At 40.1% G+C, this 25,761-nt stretch overlaps 1 protein-coding gene across 1 annotated transcript in view; it reads left to right on the top strand.

The window, feature by feature from the left end:
- LOC104408153 (AMME syndrome candidate gene 1 protein) overlaps positions 1–25,466 on the top strand; it is a 37,315-nt gene extending 11,849 nt beyond the window's left edge. Inside the window, exons 3-6 of the mRNA XM_010017652.1 lie at positions 12,040–12,154; positions 18,679–18,769; positions 20,405–20,501; positions 25,352–25,466. Of these exons, the coding sequence (XP_010015954.1) occupies positions 12,040–12,154; positions 18,679–18,769; positions 20,405–20,501; positions 25,352–25,466 (418 nt within the window). The remainder of the gene's footprint in view (positions 1–12,039; positions 12,155–18,678; positions 18,770–20,404; positions 20,502–25,351) is intronic.
- Positions 25,467–25,761: the final 295 nt, after the last annotated feature.

Genomic DNA, 25,761 nt, shown 5'->3' on the forward strand with positions numbered 1-25,761 from the left:
CCAGGGGATCTATCCTGTGCCTTTTTTACTATATTTATAAAGACAGTGGGAATTAGTAAGATGCCACAGGCTCTTTGCGCTGACAGCGCTCAGATTTGCATCTCTGCAGATGTACTCGCAGTATGTGTAAGAGATTGCACTTAGATACAAACCAGCTGGTTTAAACATCATCCAGGCTGAGTTGTGATATTGATGAAACACATATCTTGGGAAACAAGCCAGGATATTATTCAGTGCCCTGTGTTATGAGCGGTCATATTCCAGTCTGTAAGAGGGTGTTGACTTTGGGTTATTCACAACCCACATCCTTGTTCAAGAATTTCAGGACTGTGTTCTGTCACCTTTTATTCAATTTATCAGTCTATATTCATCAATACCTTCCTATGTCAGAGTATTTTATTGTCTTAATCTTTTTCTAGGAAACATTTAATGCGAAACCTCATGATCTTTTTTCCTTCTCAAGTCAGTTACTGCACATTCTGCCACTCCTTTTGCTTTCCTTATTCTTAACCTGATTAGATATATTTGATTTCTCCATCACTGTGGTTTCAAAGTCCTGATCACAAAACATAGTCTCTGTATTTGTGACAAACAGTATCAAAACTGAGCTTAACTGTAAAATTCCATCCCCAGCATTTACAGTCTTGGTTGTTTTTAAAGTGAATCATGTTGACAGCTAATAAAAAGACAAGGACATTGTATTTTTATATAAAAATATAGTTTATAGAATTTCTGGTAACAAAAGAAATACTGACAAAATGAAGCTCTCTTTTGTTCCAGACTTTGAACAATCCAATAAAACTAAACCCTCTTTACAAGCTGCAGGAGGTTGAACATGTAAATATTCAAGTTATATTCATGTATTTATGTGTCATTGCATTGCTGAGATGTTTAGGAATGTATTTTTCCATATGGGCTTAAGATGAGGCTTTATTTTTTAAAGTTCATAAAGAATGAAAAATATTTCATGGCAAGTTGTTCTTTTTTATTATTATTTTTTTTTAGAAATGATGACTTGAATGCATGTTCAGAGGGGAGTAATGGTTTGTGGATGGATTAAATGAGGGTTGAGTTCAGCAATAAAGTGGCCTTAAAGATTTTTGTCTTGACTTCAGTATCTGTTTTGGGGTGCAGTGGTGATCGTAGGTCAATATTGATAGACTTGCTGGAATGTAGAGTTCCAGAGACTTCTTTTCAGGCTCCTAGGAATCTGAGTGGTTAGTGTTGCTCAAGCTGAACACTTCCAAATGTAATTGAGCAGTTCATTTTTGTTAATTATCTAAACTTTGCCATCTGCTGGAGAGCCTTTTCCTGACATTATAATTTAGTCCAGTTGGAGCTCAATTAGAGTTTTCTGACTAGTCTCTTATCGTGTGTTCACCAAACAAAAACCTACACACCAAACCCTGGTCACTTTTGTCATCCAGTTTTTCAGCAAGTATCTGGAATGAGTGTGACTAGTGTACTGTGTTACGCTGTGAGATTGTTTTAGGTGCTGTGAATCTGCTTTTTCTGTAGCAAACCAGGACATTTCCATGGCAATTGACACCTTTCAGCTTCCTGAATGTCTGCATGAGTATGACATAAAAATTGTCACGCCTTTTGAATTCCATTGTCCTCCTTTATCCCAGCATGATGATAGATGCAGGGAGGGGCGAGGGACAATATGGGAAAAGGCAGAAAAGAAGCTGCCACCTACAAAGAAATGGCTGCATACAGCTGCTTCACCTCCTGTTCCCCTGTAGTCAGAAGATACCATTTGAGGTCCATGCTGAGCAATTGACAGTACAGACAACTGTGAACATGGGTATTCCAAATGGATTTTGTTCCATTCTAGAAGCATAGAGTATGTGGAACATGAATATAGCAGGTATAGGGTTCTACTGCACCTGGACCAATGCACTAATTGCATGCTGTGTGTTGGAATTTGCTGTAAGCTGTACCTCTCACTTCCTAACTTGTCATGTGAAGACTTTGGATTTAGCATTCCTCTGTGAAGGCGTACCTCTAAACTATTGCTGAAGCTCTGCTACATCTTAAAGTTAGGTTAATTTAAGATTTATTTTTTTCTTCAGTGTAATAGGGCATATTGTATAGTAATGCAAAACGATCCCCCCACGCCCCACAGGATTAAAACAGTATGAGCAAAATGCAGAGTCTTTGACTTGCTTGCTCTTTCTTCACATTCAAGGAGAAAATTAAGTCCTTTAGAACCACAAAAACAGTATAGTGTAAGATTTGTGGCTTCAGGAAACAGCAAGGAAGTTGAAACCATGGAAACTTGACTCTTACTAATGTAATCAGGAACGTACAATATTACTCTGTGGATTTTTAGTTCTAGCTGAGTTATGTTTTCTGATGGGAGCAGAATGCAGGAGCTGTGACTTTGGGATCATACGTTTCCACTCAGAGGCTGTAACAGCACATACAAAAATTCTCCTAAACTTTAAGGACTCTCCATGCAAGCCTTCATTGTTTCCTTGCTACACTACAGCAGTAAGAAAGAGAAATGAATTTCAAGCATTATGTCCACACAGTGTCACATTATTGTGGCATAATGATGAACTGGGTTTATTTGGAAGAATCCAAAGTATGATGGAATATTTCTCTGGGTAACTGTCAGAGCAGTAGGAAAAACATCTTTGTTGGGGGATTTTTTCCTGCTAAAAAACTCTGTTTCAATTTATGGAAGCCTTAACTTTTACAGCTTCATGGTTACGAGCTTTCTTTTCATAGGAAATGTTTTGTGACGGTGTGTGAGGACTTGGATCATTTTCATTTGTGTGTATGGAAGACTGACAGACCCAGCTGAAGGCCCAGCAGTAGTTCAACCTCCAGGAGTTTCAGACAGTGGCCTTTATGTAGTTAGATCCATGTTTTAACAGGTACTCACATTTGCAGATCTACTGAGAAGCATCCCAGACCATGTTAGTCACTTCATACGTGCTGTGGAGTTTATCTGTGCAAGATAGAGTAAGAAAGGAAGGTTAAAATAAGGATTTTTCTGAAAACTTTTAAGCACCCCATGAAATACTCTGTAAATAGCTCTTTTGTTGATTTAAATAACTGGTGAACTTGTTTAGGGGAAAACAACAAGGTCCCAGAGCCTTATCAGCAATACCAGTATGGTTTGTTTTTAATTGCGTGTATGGGTGGCACACTGCATGCACACCCACACAAAAACACTGGTAAGAATCTAACTGAAGCCATTCAGTAAGTTTCCACTGGTGAGTGCAGTCAATGTGAAACTCACAATGTATTAAAGACATTTTTGAAGCATTTCCATAGCCCTTTGCCTACCTGCTGTGATGCCTTAGTGCCTGTGTATTGCCTGCTATGGAATGGAACTCGGTTGATTTGCACGAGTGCAGAATCACTGAGTTCATGTGAGAAACAGGGTGAAAAATACCCTTCATGGACAACTGAAATAGGAATGATGGGGAAACAGTTGGAGGCAGCATATCCCGATTGTCTCTGTTCAGGCTTCAGGAGTACTTCAAACAAAATACCTGAATTTTATTTATCCCCTTCATGTATTTGACTGATATTTCAGTTAAAATTTTTATAACTGTATCTTTCCAGAATTCCCAGTTCAGTGCTGAAGTAGTGACACAAATCTCTCTTTCGCAGCCATAAATACCATTTTTAACACAGTGTTTGTTAACTTCACCTGTGCTACAATTACTTTCTTCAGCATTCTTCTGGACAGTCGTCCCACTGAGTGGGGATTGTAAAAGGTTTTGCTGGGTTCTGTTGTCACCAGCAACAGCCACTTCTGGTTTGTTCCAAACCATGAACCCTTTCAATATGGTTTGCACAGCACTAGTGTTAATAGACCCCACAGCTGGGTGCATCTCACAGGATTCAGCACTGATGGCATTCCCTGAGGGAAGGTGGGAATTACCCCCGCCTTGTGCTGCAGGAAGCTGCAGCACTGATTTAGAACCTTGCCTTTGATTTTATTTTAAGTATGTTTTAGACTTAGATGAATAATTTTACTAACCAAGAAGTTCAGGTGTCTTGACTTTAGCAAAGTCCCTAAAAATGAAGTTTTGACATCTTTTGACATCTGAATTTAAAAGCTTTGAGCAGTAGTTGTCCTTGACTCTCTTGCCACTGTTGGCTCATGGGGAGAGGAGCTCAGGAAACCGGTGAAGTGAGCAAATAATGGTTTCTCTGCCTTTGGTAGATGATTCTTCTTTTACCCAGAGCTTCTGTTCTTCCTTGTCACTCAGCAGTTTGAAACCAGTAATAAAAACACAGTATGTTGGTTTGTCCTTCAGAATATTGTGAACAAATCAAAATGTTTTCTTAAGAAAATGATTGAAATGGAACACTGTAAACTTCTTGTTGTGTTGTTTGTGGGTCTACTCTTAATAGATATTAAGTATGTTTTTAATCAGTGGATTACATTAATGTCCTCTCTAGCATTGTAAGCCATCTGCAAGAAGTCTGGTGATACCCACTCCTGCACAATTGTTTAAAAATAAAGGAAGCTGAATGACTCTTGGTAAATTCAAACCCACCAGATGTGTTTGCTGGCTTAGTGCACCGTGTCCTGAAACTGCAGCCTGGCTGATACTAAGCAGTTAAGAGTTTACACACTCACTAGAGTGATAAGGCATTTTGGAGGACATGCAGCCAGCTTACTGCAGGCACCTCTGGTTGCCTAAAATAGCCTTTTGTCTTATGTAGTCAGTGAATGGAGGTCACTTGTTCTGATGATTCTTCAGGATGATGATTCTAGGATTCTTCAGTCATAGAACCCCAGCCTGGTTTGGGTTGAAGGGACCTTAAAGCTCATCCAGTTCCAGGCCCCTGCCATGGGCAGGGACACCTTCCACTAGAGCAGGTTGCTCCAAGCCCCTGTGTCCAACCTGGCCTTGAACACTGCCAGGGATGGGGCAGCCACAGCTTCTCTGGGCACCCTGTGCCAGCGCCTCAGCACCCTCACAGGGAAGAGCTTCTGCCTAAGAGCTCGTCTAAATCTACCCTCTATCTTAATTTATGTACTTGCTTTGGGTTGTCCTTTAGAGGAATGATATTATTTTCACAGCTAAAATAACTATCTAAACCAGAGTGTCAGCGTTTCTTCCTATTAAGCTACATGTCTGAATCCAGACACAGACTGGGTGAGACTTTCTGACAGACTTCAGTTTTGTGGCATTAAAAAACTAATTGATTGAAAAGCCAAAATACCAGATCAATATTTGATTTCCACCACCTGAAACCCTGTTGCATTACCTGCTGCACCCTGCTAATAAAACAGGCCAGGAATTTCAGAGAAGTATTTCTGTGCCACACAACAAATGTGTATTTCTTTTTTTACGCGGTGACTGCCACTTAGCAACGTGATGTGCAGGAAGCATAAATGTTGTTCTTTCCCTTTCTGTCTCCCAAATGTAAGGGAGGGTTCAGGAAAAACACGTCAGTCACAGTTGTTTTGTTTCCTGGAAATTTTTCCAGTATGACCAAAAAAAAGAGTCCATATAAATACATTTCTTTTTCCTTGCATTCAAGTGATTTGATCATGTAAATCACTCCTTGAAATCTTCATTTAATTTGGCAAAACTCTGCTGGTCATAAATGCAAGTGGTTGGAATGCTGTCGTGTGGGTTGCGTGAGGCTCTGATCTCTTATGCTGAAAGCTGGGAGAATTTTACCCATAATAATTTCATTTTCTGAAGAAGAGCACATTCTGCCCTGCTTTTCTGGCTTCAAAATTGATTGCACATCGTGACTTGGAAGCTGCTAGCTTTTTCTGGTCTCTGCCAAACTGAGTTATGATAGCTGATTTTCATTAGGAAAATACTGGTGATCTGCTTAAGGATTCCTTAATTTCTTCCTATTTAACTTACTGAATGAAAAAGTAAAAATGATCACTAACTTCACTGATCAGTAACGCAGCAATGGAAGGAACATTGACCTTTTTTGTCAATGATATTGACTTTTTCCCTCCCTGGAACCCTGGCACCAAGTGTCTCTGGTTGCTGTCATTTCGTTGCTGTTATCTAAAATGCAGTGAGTTTGCCACTCATTAATTTCAGGATGGTTTGAGTTCACTGACCTAGGCCCTTCGGGCTCAGTATATCAGCGTAGGTTCTTCTCTTCGTGAAATGCATTTTCTAAGGTGACTCTGCTAAGCACATCTTTGTCTGTAAAAGAGGAGATATCTCAGGGTTCTGGTTACTGAGCTAAATGAAGAGGGGGCTTCCAGCAGAGAGAATTCAAGTCCTTTGCCTGTCATCTAAAAGTAGTGCCGATGTGCTGGTTTTCACAGGAGGGTAGTAGCCTGTAAAATGAGATCTTTGGCCTATTTCTCATAACTCTACTGATACTTGAAGACTTGCTTAGATGCCAGAACGCTGTGGTGTGTTTTAGCTGTGTTCAGTATCAGAAAACGGGTAAGAGAAAATTGACTATAGCAGAGTGAACCGAGAAAGCAATGGGAAATGTATTGTTCTAAATTGGATTAATTTGACTATATTTATCAGTCCTATTTTGATTAATCCTCCAAGAGCTATGTTCCTACGTGGTAGGCAGAGCAGATTGTGAAAGAGGCTGTCACAAAAAGTAGATTTTTAGGAGTTGGGGATCTTGGATGCTATTCTTGATCCTGTCACTGACTCACTGTGCAAGCCTCCTAAATTGCATGAGTCACTTCATGTCTCTGCCTCATTTACACTTCCTATAAAAGTGAGTATTACTTATATCATGCCCAGTGTTTGACAGCTTCCCTTGCATCTCCATTCCCCTGTGTCATGTTTAAGTCCCCGAAGTAATTTCCAGTAATGTACAAAACTGTATCCAGTTTTGCTGAAAGTCTTTCTCCAGTTTGGGTCTGTGGATGTGACTGTCCCCAACAAAGAGGTTTAGTGAGAAATGTCATTGTTAATAAATATTAAGAATTTCATTCATTTAATACATTCATTCATCTACACCTAAATCCCTTTTTCCTATTTTTGATGCTTATATGCTATCAAACCTCTTTAAAGGGTCCTTTAAATTCAACCACAAACATTTTCAGATACTTTGGAACTGAGCAATGGAGCTTTGCTACTATTTCTTATTTCCCCAATTTGTGTCCTGCTGTTCATTACCCATCTGCCACGTCACGTTTCAGAGCCATAGGTCCTGAAAGACTGGAGCTGGCTTTTTTTCTCCAAACCAGCTTTAGAGGCTACAGAAATTACAGACAGACAACACAGTGATGTGCTGCATTTTGGTTCACTGGCTCATACTGATGATTCAGAGAGTGCCTCTGGTGGGATTGTACAAAATCAAGATGTAGTCTTACGGAATACAAACCTTACTTTAATTTTTTGCTGAATTTGATGCTCTTTGTCATGGGAACTTTGAACAATTTCCTTTTGTTTAAATATTATCAGTGTCTTTAAAGTGTTTGCAGGCTTTTTTTCTATCCCAAATCCAAGGAGAGGTACGTGGAAAATGAAATTATTGAGAAACATTTGTGGAGAGCTTATGGTCAAGTAAACTTCAGTTGAGGAGAAGCTGAGGCTTGTGTAGCACAGCTCGGCTGAAGAAAACCTGACAGTTGAGTAACACTTTGGGGTTTTTTGTTGTTTTTTTCCTTGACTGGCAATTCCTTGATGTTAGTAGGATATCCAAGACCACATAAATATTTAATTACAAAGGCCCTATGTGCGTGTGTATGCGTTTTGTGTCTAAAAATAGTTTTCTTTGAACAGGATTCAGTTTTGACTTTGCTTGCTTTACTTTCAACAAGGATCAGAATTCCAGGTGGAAAAACTAAAGTCCTTTTATTGGCCAGCTGGAATTCCCCTGGCTTGGCACTGCTCCTTTTCAACTCTTCCCTAACATGTACTTCCATTTAGTCAGCAGCAATATATGTAAATTAGTTCTGGGCAGTGAGGAATAAAGAGCAGATGGTTTAGAAAATGCTTTTAAAATGAGTATTTTTTTCTTTAAATGTAATTTTGAGCTCTGCCTGATTTTTCCAACTTATTTTACTAATTATTTCCACTCACCCTTCCTTAAGTCTAAGTTTAACAGAAAAATTGTGGAGTTAATGTTTTTTAAACCTGGTATGTAATACACCAGGTTTTCTTCCATAAGAATCCTTTTGTCTTTCTAATGGAAGAATTAACAGAAGAACATGGCATTGAATAAGATTGTAAAATCACATTCTATATTACAAATGTAATGTTTCCATCACATAAACAGAACAAAGCCTCTTCTACTAATCAAGACTGCCAGCACACAATTATGCAGTGACTTTTCATTCTGAACAGCTCAGACCAGTGACAAGCTTTTGAGGAAAACAAGCATACATCAGCCTGTCTATATGTTGTGCTTGCTTTGAGCTGGTCATGCTACCATGACAAGTAGGTACCCATGACAAGGGGATACCTACGTCTTTGAGAGAGTACAAAGCGTATGACAAGTGCCAAACTGCTGCCTCTAGAAACAGGAGCAATAAAAGTAAAAGCTCATGGAAGCTTTTCTATCCCTGGGAAGTGTTGAGATCTGGTGATGTCTCTGAGGGTGATTCCAGCGTGTTAGCCAGTGTGGACAGCTGCCCATGAGTCATTCCATGGATACCTTCCACTTGTTGTGCTGACATCATCAGAGCAGTCAGTAGATGGTAATTCATTCACTACCCACAGAGATAAAGTTTAGGATTAAAGGATCATTGCTGAGTTCTGAAGGGAAGCGTCTCTAATGACACAGGTCTGCTAACCAAGCATTAAAAAAAGCCAGCATGAAAGCAGTTAATCTGTGACAAGTGATACACGCCTGGTCTGCTCTTAAGTTTTCAAAAGGTGTCTGGAACTTAAAAGTTGTAACCATGGCAGAAATAATAGAACGACTGAGAAGGTGACTGATACTCCAGCTGTAATGTACGGCACGTACAAGCTAAACGTCTCCCAGTTTTAAAGTAGTATGTGACGCACTTGGATCAGACTCATTAGGGCAGGATGATTAAGTGTTAAGGTACTTCTAAAACTGGCACCTGGTGTGATTGCTGGACTACTTCAGGTTCATAAATTCTGCATTAGCAGACAGAGTATTTCAGGTGTAGCTAACCAGCACAAAGAAAGGGTTTCTTGTTGGCATCTGCCTTCAGTATGTTTTGTTCCTATTGCTGATTGTTTGTCAACACAAATGTCTCCAATAAATTTTGGGTTTACTTATGTTACAGGGATAAGGCAGTTTGGAAAGATGACAAGAAGTTGTCATATGGGGTCTGGAGTTGGGGAAAGGCTGACAATATTCAGTGCTGATCAGTTACAGTGGTGTCAGAGACTTACTCAAATCCCTGATCTAGTTCTGCCAGCCACCTCGCTGATCTTCAGCAGCGTGAGTGCTAATGCAGGGTATGTGCACAGATGCGTGTAGTCACGGAGGTGTTCAGGAGCAGAGCTTCAGCAGGCTCTACAGCTAAAATAGCACCTAGCAGTTCTGAAGGAACTAGGTATAGCTGAAATGGCACTATCAGTAACAATATTTTAGCTTACATGAGGTAGGTAGGTGAAAGTAACGTATTTGTGCCAGTGTAATTTTATTGTATAATGGAATTAGCCAGCTAAGCTCGCAATGATTACTGCAGTGCTCTGCATTCACTAAAACTGAGCTGCTTTGTTCACCTGGGGCTTGTGTGCCTCCCCGTGTGCCTTTCTGCTTCCGCTGTGTTCACGGGAAGGTTTTGTATCTTGGCTTTTTATCACTATTCACATTTGTCACAATTCACCCGTCTTGTTTCAGGTGATTATCTCAGCAGGTGAGCTGAGATGTGGTTTACACATGCACTGTATGATGTTTGTTTCTGTACTTCTTAAAGTATGTTAAATTAGGGGTGTTCTCTCTTCTAGTAATGCCAGTGCAGCAGATTTCCAGTGAGCAGGAATAAGTTGTATATATGCTGCTATCAAGTTGTGCAAAAAACCCCACAACTTTCTGAAAGCTGTCAATTCTTACAAGTGGGAAATGTTTTGCATAGTAAGATTGTTGCATAAATGATGAAAAACCCCAAGTGCAATATCCATGTGCACAGTTGTTGGTTAATAATGCTTGTACTTTTAAGTAGTGTGTTCAAATAGATGGGTTATATGATGCAGGTAGAGCACACCTTGGGGAAATGAGAAAGTTGCGTGTAAGCAAACTTGTGGTGGTGGATTCAAAGAGTTTTGGGGTTTCTGGAGGTAAACCATTTTTAGTAAAAGGGGGGGTGAAATACTGGAAGTGTGTATGTGTGCACTTATTAAACTGCTTATAAGTGCAGAGATACCATCTCTGGCTCAAAACACCTAAGCTATAAACAGCTGGATTCCTGGAGAGTATTCCAGGGAACTGCCCCTGGATATTTACCGTGTTCTGATTCTTTTATTCTGCGAACTGCTGTTGGTTATTAGTGAATATTGGGCTCTGTGGACTTTGGGTTTGAGCTGTCCCTGTGTTCAGAGTATCCTCCCTTTACTACTTCTCTCATGTCTATGGCAACTTTATTTGGGGTTGCCTAGAATTACTCCTAAGTAATGGCTATTGTAGGCCTGCTGTTAATTAGCTATATAGTGAATTTGTCTTCGTAATGAAAATTGTACATTTCTGACCTATTTTGTAATATCAAAATACCTAAGCTTGGAGAAGGGCTTCTAATCTAAATGCCAGTACTATGTTCTTTTTTGTACTTGTAGCCTATCTGGGAAAAAGCCTGCCTTCCCCTCACCCCAGGAAAATACAGGTTCTGTTTTAACTCTTCAGTGAATGGTATTCATTCATGATGGGAAGCTATTTCTGGTTATACATATGATGAGTTCCTTTAGCTAAACCTTACATTTTTTTTGCTTACATGTTTCTGTTTGGTCTGCTTTGATAAAGTTATACTACTCTTTATAAAGTACAGTGGTATCTGATGCAGAGACTTCAGCAATACTCTAAACACCATGGCCATGGCTGCAATGATCTCAGCTAATGGCAACCACCGGCTGTTTGCCAAGTAAAACAAATAAGAATGATCTGATTGTTAACTGAAATGATGAGACACAGGAAGAACTTTACAGTACTTTAGTAAGTCTCTTCTCTTAAATGGCTTTTTACTCGTCCAAAAGCTCAGTTATAGAGCAGTGGTTTTGTTGGAGATGAGCACGTTTGTATTCATACATGTCACATTCCAAACCTGACGAGAATACAAAATTAGGTGATACCATACTCGCTTTAACCTTCCCTTTTCCAATTTAACTGGTTCTTAACCGAACTTAGGCAAGTAGGTTGTTACAGATGTTCTTACTCGTGGTACTGCTCGCTGTCTGTTAACAGCTTTCTTTCCCAAAGTGTGCTGGCATGTGCACAGGTAGTTCCTCTCTGTGCTGATTTTACCCTGTTAGGTGTGTGTTTGTCTGTAGAGTGGTGCGTGAGCCCAAGGATGAGCTTAGCTGTGTGCAAGCTTCCCTGTTACTAATAGTTACATCTGCTTTGCAGAACATCCGCAAGTCCTGTAGCTTTACAGCTCTGTAGAGCCCTTGGATGTTTTTACCTTTATATATTCACCTTTGCCAGTGAGCATGAATGTTATTCTTTTGGGGAGAATGTTCTGCTTGTTTGGATTTTTTTCCACTGAGTAATTAAGTTCTACAGTTTGATTCCTGTATTATGTGTTTGATTATCACAGGCTGTAGAATTTCCCCTTCTACTTTGTGGTGTATACTTTAATCCTTTTTGAAAGGAATTTCCTAAATTACCAGTAAAAGAGCTGTTGTTTTTGTAACTTTTTCCAAAACCTTTAGGCTGCTTCATTAGTGAGATTGTCACAGTAGCAAAATGAGCTCAGGAAGGAATAACCCCTAGAACACCACCAGCCGGCAGCTGAACCAAATGTCTAAGGAGAAAGCTGGGGATGTTGGTCAGTGTGTTACGCTGACAGCTGGAGTATCAAACTGGTCATCACTTCATCAGGATTTTTTTTTTTGTCCTTTACACTTTTTAGTTGATTCATTTGATCCTTGAACTTTAATTAAAAAAAAAAAAAAATCCTTTGAAATTGTGTTTTGTCTTCAACAGTGCCCTTAAAGATAGTCGTTTCCCCCCCATGACGAGGGATGAGCTGCCACGGCTTTTCTGCTCAGTGTCTCTACTCACTAACTTTGAAGATGTATGTGACTACATGGACTGGGAGGTAAGGATGTCAGATATCTTTTAAGAAAATGACTTGCATACCATGAACACCTATAGCAGAAGTCACACCATTGACATTAGCTGCATATATTTAGTGTAGTTGTCATTACATACTTCGCACTCTCTACACATTATTTTGTGCATTGATTGAAAAGATCCTTTTTGATAGAACTGTCACCTTAAAAGTCTGTGCCATGAAAGTGGAACCAAGTTCTGTTCTTGCTCACTTAGGTACTGAGAATAAGAGTGGTCTGCACAGCTGTATTTATGTCTGATGCTCCATCAAGCAAGGCATCATCCAAGTGGTGGTGTCCCAAGACCTCTCTTGCAGCACAGTTAACTACATGAATGTGGTAGATCAGTCCATTGATTCTGGAAAGAGGATGTTCCAGGATGAAAGTTCAGAGGCTGGTGCATGCTTCTGGAAACAAGCACTGCAAAAACCTGCAGTCCCAAAACAAGCTGCCTTATTTAGCTTGTAGGACTGAGCCATTTATCTTTCCCAAAACATTCTTTGCATTCAGAGCAGGTGGCCTGCACAGACCCCACAGGCCCCCCTGTACAGTGAGGCCAAGTAAATCGTTGCTCTTGTTTTCCCTTGCATGGAGCTGAATCCATTTTAATTGTTAGGTTCTAGGAAACCTGCAGGTGTTGTTTTGGAACAGCAGTGTAAGGGAGATTAAGAAGCAAAGGCTGCTTTTAGAATGATTTCTGGGAAGGTGTACTGAAGGAAATGTTATTCTCTGTTCTTTTGTCAAATTATTTGGTATTAGACGCTTGCAAAAAACAAGTTACTGAACTTCATATGAATTTTTCATCGCAGTCAGTACAACTTGTATTGCTCTTGAGTCTGTAGTTGAGCGAACATGAAAAATAGATTGAAATTGTCATATATGATGGTGGACATGCTGTAATGGCAGAGACACCACACGAGTTACAGCTTTTCCCTTCAGTGATGATTTAGCCCTACTAAATACTTAGGATATTTTAAGAGAAAAAGAAGTTTCTATTGTATTCCCACATAAGAAGTGGATATTGAGTATAATTGCATTTGTTGTTAAAATGGTAAGAGGCCCCACTGTATCAGTGTCTATCCAGCAGTAACCCCAGCATTATGATTTTACAGTAGCTGAAAATCTAACAAAAAAGTGTTTCCTGTTCACCTCATAATGGCAAGGGCTCCTTACCTTCTGGTATGTAATTTTGAAGGAGATGAATGCAAGTTTCCTTTGGGGTTTATCAGTATTTTCACCATAACCAGAATTATTCATTTTTTGTGTAATGTCAGACAGAAATAAATCTTTGCTAGAACTGCCTGTGCATTCCCAACCAGGAGCTTTGTTCAGAGAAGGAACTTGTCTTGTCACTGAGCTGTTAAGAGTACTTCAAACAATGTTTTCAGGTAATCAAAACCGGAGTGACTTTTAATACTAAACCAAACTAGAAGTCAAAACTAAAACTAGTAGAATTTTTCTGCTTTATTAGGTTGACTTCTGGTGGTAACCATTGTGATGTTTTCAATTTCATTGCATTTATTATAGTTCATTGAAAGTCAGACTGTGAATACATTCAGAAAATGTCTCTATGTGAGGTGCATAATGAAATAGCATTTAGCTCTTTCCATGTGGTAGTCTATCAATATTATTAGATGTTGGTTTATTCTCTCAATAATGAACTTCTAAGATGACCAAACTATTCCTCGTTAAAGGGAAGCTGAAGCCAAAGCCTGAGTTCAAACCTGCACTCTACCTTAGAAAGACTATTTTTGATTTTGTTCTTTGGGAGACTTCTGATTCACGACTCTTAATACCTGTGTGAAACAAGGGAGGGGTTTACTTCCTATGTCCTTTCTGTATCTTGTTGCAGAGTCCTTGAGACTTTAACAACTGTTAATAAGCTCAGTGCAGAACTGTAGTCTTTCTCAGTTCTGATTTTGTGGATTCTTGTGATCTTACTGGAAAGCCCTGGCTTATGAAGGAAGAATGGAGGGGTCAGAAATACAGTAGTCTTTGTGTTACCATTTGCTTAATTGCTCTCTCCTATGTTGTTTAAGGTTTTTTAATGATTGTATCATATATAGCTGTGGATGATCCAAGAGCTTCCCATGTAAAAGGGCTGGGGAGGGTGTGTGTATAAATATGAGGAAGATAAAATTTGTAATTGTTAGTCGTTAAAGGAACGACTCATCGCTGTTTGTGCTCCTGTCAGTGTATAGCTTATGTCATCTGTGTTTCCTTTAAAGGAGCTGCAGTTATGCAGTATCAATGGCAAAAGGACGTTTCAGGATGTCCATGGAGTATGATGTCCAGAGAGATTCTGTGTCTTTCATCTTGTATAAAGCTCAGGAGTATCTCCTGTATCCCAAAGCAGTGTATAGATATTCTTTTCTCTAATTAATGAATTATCTTCCCAAATGAAAACAATATGTCAGTTGTCAAAAGCCATGTGAGATCCTTTTGCAGCAGAAACTTCAGCCAGGTGAGATAGGAATAGACTGCTCTTAGCTCCCATGTGATTTATCAAGTTGCATATTTTCACCTTTTATTAAAGTACCTAGGAGAAAGTGCACACCTTTAGAGGACTAATTCCATGCCATGGTTCATGAGGGTGCTTCCTAAAATATCACTTGGCATTCTTACTTCCATGGGTCTTCATGTGAATTGCAGTGCGCTGTAGTAGTTGAACAGATGTAGGGCTTTGAAACGAACACTGGGAGTTACGAACTGATGGCTCCAGTATTGCTGTTCATTCCTAATGCAGATACACTTGCATCTCATGTTGCACTTGGAACTGCGTTGGTAGTTAGCAGCACCGCGAAAGAAGGAATGTAGAAGAGCTCAAATAGATGGCTGTGAAGTACCATGGCTTTGGGTCCTTTAGAAAGATCTTCTGTTTGGTTTGTGGAGCTTGTAAGCCTGCCATTAGGGTCAATAAGGCTACACTTAGAATGTCCTGTGAATGGATTTAGATCCCGCAAATGGTGTAGATAAGGTATGATCATGTTGTAGGTCTTGCGATTCCAGCTTTGGTGCTGCAGGCTCTGCCTCCTTGAGAGAGTGTTCTCAAAATACAGAAGAGAAAAGCAAAGTGCCTCTACTTGTTCCCTCTCTATTTCACCTTATAGCAACTGAACACCTTTTTAATTGACTTTCTCATTAATTTAATGAAGAATCTGTGGGGTTTTTGCTAGAAGGTAAAGCCTGTCTTGCAAAATCTGATTCTTTCCCCATTTTTTAATTAAAACATCATGAACATTGTAATTGTATGTAATTATAATTAGGAACTTTTTGGAAAACATGATTGTAATTCCACCAGGGTAATAAATAACTAGAATTGACGAGCAGCTCTTCCTTAAAATACCTTGAAAAGGATCTTTGCCCTGAAGTTGCTGTTCTTTAGTAAAGTCAAATCTGCAGAATTGCTTGCTGTGTTGATACAAAAGGCCTTTAGCCTTTGTGCTCTGGTTTAAATATTAGCCTAAACAGTTATAGAGAACTGAGTTGTTGACTAAAAGGTGGCTTTTCATTGTTATGAAGTTAGGACATTTAATGGTTGTGGAAATTCTTTCCTCCTTAAAAGTGCAGGGGCACCAGCAACTCCTGCATCTTGTATTCTTTAGAGAAGAAAGACTCTTGATCCCAATATTTTATTCTCTTTGGATGATAATCAGTGATTTCATCTATGTAAATAGGTGATTCGTTTAAAAAAGAATGCCTGCCATCAAGTGGAGAGCATACCTCCTGAGTAGTTGTTAGCCTCCTTTGTTAAATCAGCATGTCGTATTTCAGCCCTACTAAGGATGATCAGAAAGAAGCCAGAATATTTGATACAAATGTGGGGCTAAAAAGCTGTAGAATTCACCTAATAAAAAGTTGGGTCAGCTTCTAATAAGTAGCAATAGTCCCTTACTCTGAAGTGAGTCTTGTCTCCAGACAAGTTTGTATGCAGCTATTTCCACAGTACTAGTTAGGTGAAAGGAAAAGACTGTGTGATATGGAATCATAAGGAATACCATACAAGTTACAGAATCTCAGACTGGTTTGTGTTGGAAGAGACCTTAAAGCTCCTCCAGTTCCAACCCCTGCCACGAGCAGGGACACCTTCCACTAGAGCAGGTTGCTCCAAGCCCCTGTGTCCCACCTGGCCTTGAACACTGCCAGGGATGGGGCAGCCACAGCTTCTCTGGGCACCCTGTGCCAGCGCCTCAGCACCCTCCCAGGGAAGAGCTTCTGCCTCAGAGCTCATCTCAGTCTCCCCTCTGTCAGTTTAAAGCCATTCCCCTTGTCCTTTTGTTTGGAAATGTTCATAGCTTGCTGCTGTTCAAAGACTGAGCTGACAAACCGTAAGTCCGTAGGAGGATGAGCCATAACCCAGAACAGCCTGACCTGGTTCATCCTGTAGTTAGGTGAATGCTTGTACTGGTGGAACTGGGAGGCAGGCACACAGAGTTCATTGCTGTTTAACTGGTGTGCTGGCAGTAAGGGCTGTACTGCAGCTAATACCTTCCAAACATGTACGTGGCCCTTACCTTCCACCTTTGAGACGAGTATTGTGGGAAATTTCACAAGGCTTTTCATCAATACAGGAAAGCATTGGTCCCTTCAGGAAGTCAAATTCCTAACTGTGCGATGCCAGTCTTAGTGTGGATCATTCTTATGTTGCTTGTGTGTGGCTTTCCATTTATTTAGCTCAGGCCTGGTTTTGATTAACTGAATTAAACAATGGAAAGCCATTTGTACTGGACTGAGAGTACTGCGTAGCTACACAGTTGGAATTCCTGCTTCACAGAATGCTATGAAATCTTCCCAACCAGAGGAATTGTGGGTGCAGTTGTGTTGCCTTATTAATTTTGCTCTAGATCTTTTTCTTCTACAGACTTGGGCCTAAAAGTCCATTAAAATGATTAATGGGAAAATTCCAATTCAATGCAATTGCTACTGCTTGAATGTTGGGTTATACTTCATACATCACTAGTGCTTCTGGTTAGTTTCTCATGAGTACTACACTATCACTACTATGCAAAGCAGTTGTGTGGAGTTTAGAATCTAACATTTTGCAGGTTTTGAAGGTGTGTAAAACCTGAAAATACTTGATGTTAGTGCTTAGGCAATTGCGTATAGACAGTTAAAAATCACCAGCTGCAAAAGCTTACTCTGTTCTTGGAATAAACTCAGTAGGCTTGTTTCAGCTTCTAACACTGCTTCACTTTACTTTCAGGCCCTTTGGGTTTCTAATTACATTATCCAGGTATACAGATCAGAGCTCTAGTGATTATATATCCACGTTATGAAAGTTAGGTTTAGGAGTATTTGGTAAATAAATGGCACGTTAAAATTTACAGTGAATTAAATTCATTAGTTTCAAAGTAATTTTTCCTATTTGAGAAATACTAAGTTCATGGGGAGAAATTGTTGAGGCCGTGGCGAGCCGCAAGAGAGACTCTTCTTCCTGTTCCCCCACACTTGTGTCTTAGATGAAGATTAAAAAATAAACTCTTAATACAAGCACGTAAGTTAACAAGTGGTAGAGCTTTGTAAATACTCCTGATTTGTTTTCTATCAGGCACTTCCAGTAAAATAGGTTGTCAGTGGAAAAACTGTTCCAGCATACCAAATAAGAGCCATACCAAATAACCTGATACCCTTTGAAACATAAACTATTCATTTTCACATACAACATTGGGAACTTTGGATTTAAATGGAAATAACATCTTAATTATGTGGGCATGAAAATGTCTGTCTGCTAATGCTGTGTCTTTGTGCACAGAACTCAAAAGCAACTGAAACCTCATTGGCACTGGAATGTCTTTTATGGCTGCTGATCCAAGTGCTCTCAACAGAACTATCGTACCTGGAAAACTGGGTGCTTAAACAGTGCCCTGCAAAGATGCTGAGCCTCTTTTATTTTTCTTGGAAGTCCAACCTTATCTACATCTAACTCCTTGATATTAGTAATTTTGGTTTCCATACTGGCATTTTCTCATATTTTAAAGTATTGAATAGCAAAGGAAATAGGAATTTGAAGCTGAGTGCTTTAAAATGTGTCATACATTGGCAGAAACTTTGAAGACTCCAGGCTGCAGTTCGCAGTGTGACAAATCTTTCATTGTTCAGTTGTTACTTTGAACAAAATCGATTATTTTGAAAACTGAAGCATCTTCAGATTTGCCAGCACTGTGGTTTCCTGCAGATTTTATCTGGTGACCAGGAAATTTTATCAGCAACCGCATTGCTGATAGTCAGAGGGAGACAGACCGACTTCTGCATCTCAGCTGCTTTCCTTCAGACCAGAAATGAAGCTCTGTGGTGGGGAGCCAAGGAGCTTATTTGTGCCACTACCGAACTTACAAGGCTCTCAGGTGAACACCTCTCCAAAAGATGACATTTGCTTCAGCACCACATCCTGAAACTCCTCACAGAACGCTGTTAACCACTGAAAGGTTCACATTTTGGGTTTTATCATGATAGAAATCTCTTGTATCTTTTTTTCTTTCAGTGTACTAATAAAGCTGCCGATTTCTTGCAGGTGGGTGTACATGGCATTAGAATAGAATTCATCAATGAAAAAGGATCAAAACGCACCGCCACCTACTTACCGGAGGTTGCAAAGGAGCAAGGTCATTGTTGCACTTTATTTCATATGATCTGGTGAAGAATTTAAACATACATATAAATCTAAAATGCAATATTTGACCTTGCACTGATGTCAGATGATGGAGCAATATTTAATTGTAAGAAGACTCTTATATAAAATGCCAATTACATGCCTGTGTCAGTCCCCTTACAGGGATTCAGTAACCTGTAGCTGTTTTCAAACCAGTCAGAAATGCAGCGTAGCTGTAGGAAATAAAATATGGAGGGGTGGTACATGCTGTCAACCAACTTTACAGTTGGTAAGAGCTGCCAGTTTTCATAGTTGTTACACTGTGATATTGGTGACATGCAAATCTCTGTTAAATCATGGGATGTCGATTTATCGTATGGCTGACCTATTCCAAATTTGCAATGAAAAGTGTTGGGTCTTTTTATTCAGTTACAGGTATGTTCTGCTAGTTCTTCATTCCTTTTATGAACACTGGTTTCCCGGGTTTTCTGATGGATGGAAGGGAATTGCTTTCAGTAATGTTGTTAAAGTCCCTTTTAATAGAGGCACAGACTGAGTTTTGTGAATTAAGACCTGTAGCAGATTTTGTGGAATAGTAATCTTTTGGACTAAGCAGCTGACTATGACTACTATGGGTTTTTTTCTTCCAGGCTTGACAGCATCTCTCAATCTTGTACATTTTGCATTGTTGTTGGGTTTGGGGGTGGGTTTTTTTGCCTTTTAGTATTTGAATTGGTCTATTAAGGAATAGGATGAAACCTTTCCTGAGGATCATCTTTAACTGATAATTCTGTTTTCAAATAGTCACTTAGAAGTTTAGAGACTTTCCAAGCTTCTTTTAAAATTCAGGGATTGGGGGTGGTGGTGGTGTGTGTTTAAATTTCTAGATAGCTTTACTAGACCGTGCATTGCTATCTGACTCTTTACAGCACCCAGAACTACTCATTTGTATTATTTTATGTACCCCAAACTACCTTTATTTTAATGTAACAATGTGACTAATCTAATTGCATCTTTTGGAAATAACATGTCTAACAGCTACTTAAAATATTAGGCTCTTAAAAATCAGTAAATAGGGGTTATGAATCGCATGAAGAGTTTATTGAGAACAGTAATGACTGAGTTTTTAAACCACCACGTTTTTAATAACCCAGACACCTATAACACATTAGTTCTGAAACCAGGTGCATCACTGTAAATTGTTCTATTTATGAGTAAGTCTCACCTGAAATTCTCTGCACAAGTTCAGCTAATAATTCTTTTAAATTTTATACAGAAACTTAATTTTTGATGCTATCCTAGCTATTTATAATGTATAAAGTAATTGTGGTACCTGAACATTGCAAAAAGGTTTAATTTTATATCTTGCCCTAGTCTAAGATGCCTGGATATGGTGGGTCCACTGTTAAAATGTTTCAACTATGAGATAAAGATGTCTGTTGTTTGCAGAGCAGACTGTGTGTAAAGAAATCCTGTATGTCATATTTCCTTCAGCTGTTCCTGAGTAGGGAAGAACGTTCTGTGTTTGATACAGAACGGCAGCAGAGCACTTTCATTATCGATAACACTACGTACTGTCTGTATTTTTGCAACATCTTTCCTTATTGCTGTATTTCTTACTAATTTTTACTACTGTAAAATCCAACAGGATGGGACCACATTCAAACCATAGATTCCTTATTGAGGAAAGGAGGCTACAAAGCTCCAATTACTAATGAATTCAGGAAAACAATAAAGCTAACCAGGTATGCATCGGGGGATACCACAGATAAGTCCTGTTTTTGTAGTACGGTGATGTGTTTGTTGGTAAGTGCTCATTTCAGATGTTAATAGTAAGCTTTCCTGTGTATTTTATTAATGATTTCTTTCTTTTCACAATAGCAGTATGGACTTCCAAGAGTATCTGTGCCTTGCATAGGGATTAGTGGCACTAAGCAAGAAAGAAAAGGCTGTTGTTAAATATCAGGCCACACACACGTCAGGGTACCTGCATATTTTGTTCCCTAACTGTGAAAAATCTTACTAGTGCTTTAGCTCTTGCTTTGTCCAGTTTGGTCATTGGCTGTAATGGATGTTCACGGGCTGTTGTTGGGAACAAGGATTTTTTTGCATTGTCCATTTGTGTCTGAGCAGATGGTGGGCTATGGGTCTGCTGCTATGGGGTCATGGGTTCAAGTCTCAAAGCAAGTGTTGGGTCTTTTTTATCTCTGTGGAGTCTCAGAGATTTCCCACATCTTGGCAGGTGGTAGGTGTGCCAGCCACGTAGCTGATCTGGGAGCCAGGGTACTACTTAAGCTGTGTCAGTGTTCTCAAGAATTAAGACATTAATTTAATGTTTTACTTCATACTCTGCCACTCTTGCTCACGAGTATGGTTTGATCTTGCTAATTTAATAAATGTGTTCTTGAGGGCTTCTTAATGGCTGGGAGCCAGAATATTTAGAATTAGCAGCAGATATTCTGCCCCATAATATTGTAGTTACATGGTGAAGGGTAGAGGAGTAAATGTCTATAAGAACACCTCTAAAACTGTAGATTTTTATAAGTTTGTGATATAAAATGACTGCTAAACTCTGGTTATCTATTCCATGCTTAAAGAAATAAGAATTGGTGTAATCTTACATGATCAGGAAGTATTGACTGTTCATCCTCTTCAGGGAGGCCACACTTGACATACTAGTAATACAAATAACAAAGTTGGAATCCCTTGTCCCAGACTGGTACCCTTCCTATCTTTCACCAATTCCTAGGGGCTCACAGGGTCACAAGATTAGTTCTACAAATGTTGTATATATTAGTCTTGTTTCAGTGTCCTGGTTTCTTTGGGAAAGTCTTTCTTCCTTGTCCATATTTTAAATCCAATCCTTTAATTTCAAATGTTGCACAATACTTGGATTCTCCTGATTTATTTTGTACTTTTAGAGGACAAAGACCTCAGATTTTAGATCTTTTCAGCTTCCATCTTCATCCACAGATCTTGCTATCACTTAGCAGTAGTTAGTATTTATACCAGATAGAAGGTAAAGCATTTATTAGAATAGTGTTAGAGGGGTTACTTGTTCAGTGATCTTGTGGATGAAGAATAGACTTTTTGTCTCAATGACTGTTCAGAGTTCTGAATTCTTGTAGGAACCCCATTACGCTGAAGTAACTGTGTCTAAGGAAAACGTGTTATTCCAAAGGTTAAACTAGGGAGGAAGAATTTACAGAATCCAGCTAAATTTCCAAATGCAGAACCCCAATTTCCTTTTACTATTCAGCTGTACACCTACGTATCTTCTGTTCAAAATGAATATATGGAGATAGCTGAGGGCAAGAGTAACAGTGCTGTAGTTCTTAAGTTACAATCTCTGTGCATCTCGGTAAATAAGGAATATATTTTACCAGAAACAAAAGTTCTGTATAGCACACACATTCTTCCAGCTGCATGATTTTGTTTGGAGCAATGGGATGTGAGCACAGAGCAAAACAAGCAAAAAAACCCCCCAAACTCCACCACCACCCCCTGCCAAAAAACCCCAAAATATCAAAACCCCCATGTTGAGATATCTGTGTTCACAGCATCCAAACTTCCAGCAAAATCACTGGCCTGAAGAAGTGGAATAGAGCATAATTTTTAGTGTTAAGTATTTTTTTTCTTTGGCTGCCTCTTTTAGTTGCTTAAAAACTCAGCTTCTGCTGCTGACATATTCTGAGCAGTAGTATTAAAATAGTAACCATTTCCCAGCACCCGACAACCTTTTTTAGAGCCTCATGTTAACAACGTCTAGTCACACAGGAAAGCATGAAAGAGTGGAAAAAGTGCCTTTAACTTCCTTTTCAAATCTGTGAATTAAAGTAGATCTCCTGTGTGTGAATAAAGGTTTACGCTGATCAAAACTAGTCTATTTCTAACTACGTTCACTTCAAGTTCATACCCAGTAGTTCTGGCCATATAACTAAGTAATAGTGGAGCTGAGTGAAATGTACCAATTCTGGGCGTCTGAAATGCATAAGGACAGGAACTGCATTTTCTCTTCCGTCTGTTCACATGAGATGTGATTCCAGCCAGGCTGCCTTCGGCCTGTTTTGACCCATTTACAACTAACTTCAGTAACTGCTGAGCTTACAGTTGAGTTGCACAATGGTGGGGGTTCATTCACCAGGTTACTAGTCAGCTCCAGAAGAGCTGCAGCTGATCTCTCAGCAAGGACCAGCTTTGTTACATTAGTACATCAGTACCAAACACTGTTTATAGAGTAAATGTGGGCACCTTTGGTGCTCTGAAGCACAAAACTGCCTGTCTAAGGTGTTCTGGTATTCTGCTCTGCTCCTCTGGCAAAGAGGTGACAGAAGCAAATCTGTTTGCCACCTTCATCGCTGCAGGTGGTAGCTCCACAGTAGTTGTAACTTTTGTGTTGGGCTGTGAGTGCAAGTGGTTGAGCCATCTGTTGTTTTTTTCAGAGCTAAAATTGGAGAGAACAACCAGAGCAACTCCAGAAGAAAAATATGATAGAAAGGATAGGTGGCAGTATTTTAAATCACTGTAGCTGGATTCACCAAACCTCATCTGTCAGGAAATTCGTGGAAATGTGGAATAGTGTTTTTGTGTAGATTTTACACTTCTGCAGATAAGTGTAAATGTGGCGATATGTTCCTTGTTGTCAAACAATACTGATGCAAGTCTATCCAAAATACTTGTTGTTAGGGCCTGGATTCTGCTTTTAGTTACACAGAGCTGGCTGATGGTATTGCAGGACATCTCTCCATTATTTTTCAATGGTCTTGGGAGCCTGGAGAGGTCAGCTGGAAGCTGGCGAATGTCCCATTTTCAGGAAGGGTAAGAAGACCCTGGTAATTACAGGCCTGTCAGTCTCACTTCATTGCCTGCTAAAATTATGGAGAAGGTTATTTTGGGAGCTATTGAAAAGCACTTGAGAGACAATGCAGGCATTGATCAAGCCAGCACGGGTTCAGGAGGGAGGAGTCCTGCTTAACCGACATAATCTCCTTTTATGCCAAGGTCACCCGTCTAGTTAACCAAGGGAAGATGTGGAGGGTTTATTTTAGCAAAGCTTTTGATACTGTCTCACAGTATCCTTCTGGACAAAATGTCCAGCACACAACCACACAAGTCCATCATACAATGGGTGAGCAATTGGCTAATGGGTCAGGCTCAAAGAGTTGTAGTAAATGGGGTTACATCAGGCTGGTGACCAGTCACCAGTGGGGTTCCACAGGGCTCAGTTTTATGGCCAGTGCTCTTAAAGGACCTGGGTGTCAAGTGTACATTTGAGTTTGCCAGTGATACTAAACTGGGAGAAGCTGTGGACTCCTTGAGGGTGGAAAGGCCTTACAGAGAGATCTGGATAGACTAGAGAGCTGGGCGATCACCAACTGTATGAACTTCAACAAGAGCAAGTGCAGGATTCTCCACCTGGGATGGGGTAATCCTGGTTATATGTACAAACTGAGGATGAGAGGCTGGAGAGCAGCCCTGCAGAAAGAGATCTCTGGGTTTGGGTTGCTGGCAAGTTGAACAGGAGTCAGCAATGTGCCCTGGCAGCCCAAAGGGCCACCCCTGTCCTGGGGTGCACCAAGCACAGCATTGCTAGCCAGTTAAGGTGGGTGATTGTCCCACTTCACACTGCACTGGTACACTCCACCTTGAGTACTGAGTGCAATTTTGGGTACTTCAATGTAAGTACCCAAAGTGTAAGTGTAAGGACATCAGACTGTTACAGTGTGTGTCTAGAGGAGGACACCATGATGGTGAAAGGCCTCGAGGGGCAGTGGCTGAGGTCACCTGGTTTGTTCAGCCTGAAGAAGATGAGGGGTGACCTCATTGTGGTCTACAGCTTCCTCAGGTCTGGCAGAGGAGGGGAGGTGCTGATCTCTCTGGTGACCAGCGATAGGACATGAGGAAATGGAATGAGGCTGCATCAGGGGAAGTTCAGACTGGACATTAGGAAAAGGTTCTTCACTGAGAGGGTGGTTGGTCACTGGAACAGGGTCCCAGGGAAGCTGTCAGGGCACCAAGCCTCTCAAGAGGTCAACGAGGGTCTGGACGATGCTCTTGGTCATATAGTTTAGTGTTAGGTAGTCCTATGAGGAGCATCAGTGATCCTGATGGGTCTCTTCCAACTCGAGATAGATTGTATGATTCTAGTCTAAAAAGAATGTAACTATTTACTGTAGCTGGGATTATTTTAAAAGCAGGATTTGGCAGACAGTAGATACTGATTGTTTAAAAACAGCCCAAAAATCTGTAGCACTTGTTTACAGTTTTTCTCCCGGGTTTTATGTAGAGAGCTGGCTGAAGATACGGGACATGCTTAATAAATCATCGTGAGTTTCTATTCCCTCTACTTCGAGCAGCATTGTAGGCAACAATTTTTAACAGTTCTGTTCACTCAAAATGTTTTCCATAAGCACTTTGTCCTGTGATTCAGGAATGACTCTGACACCCATGGTGGGTCCCTCCCTGCCCTTGTGCAACTGCACTTAGTCTTATTCTTACCATCAGAGTTGTCAGCATTAAACATACCACTAGGACAGTATTTTTAGCACTACTTACAGCTTCCTGGTAACAGTTCTTGAATTTGCTTCTTTTCTAGGTACCGTAGTGAGAAGATGACGATGAGCTACACAGAGTACCTTGCCCATCGTCAGCATCATCACTTCCAAAATGGTATTGGGCACCCCCTTCCACCATACAACCATTATTCCTGACACTGAGCCGCATGACCAGTCACTGGACCTCTCTGCAGACCTCTTCCCAGGAGACCCTGCCCCTTCTTGGTCTAGCTATCTCTATTACTGTACCATTTTATGATGATAGTTTCCGTTGCCGTGTTGAGGCTTCTCAGTTGGTTAAGCCCATCATGGCAACGGGAGGGAAAACTGCATTACTACAAAGATCCCATACTTTTTTTATTACTGAGTCACTGCAGATTTTTTTGCAGCATATATAGCCCTTGGGTTTTTTATGAAATTTTAAATTTCTACTTCATTAACATTGAATTAT

The sequence above is a fragment of the Nestor notabilis genome, unplaced genomic scaffold, assembly GCF_000696875.1.
Source record: "Nestor notabilis isolate BGI_N333 unplaced genomic scaffold, ASM69687v1 scaffold8367, whole genome shotgun sequence".
Taxonomy (NCBI): domain Eukaryota; kingdom Metazoa; phylum Chordata; class Aves; order Psittaciformes; family Psittacidae; genus Nestor; species Nestor notabilis.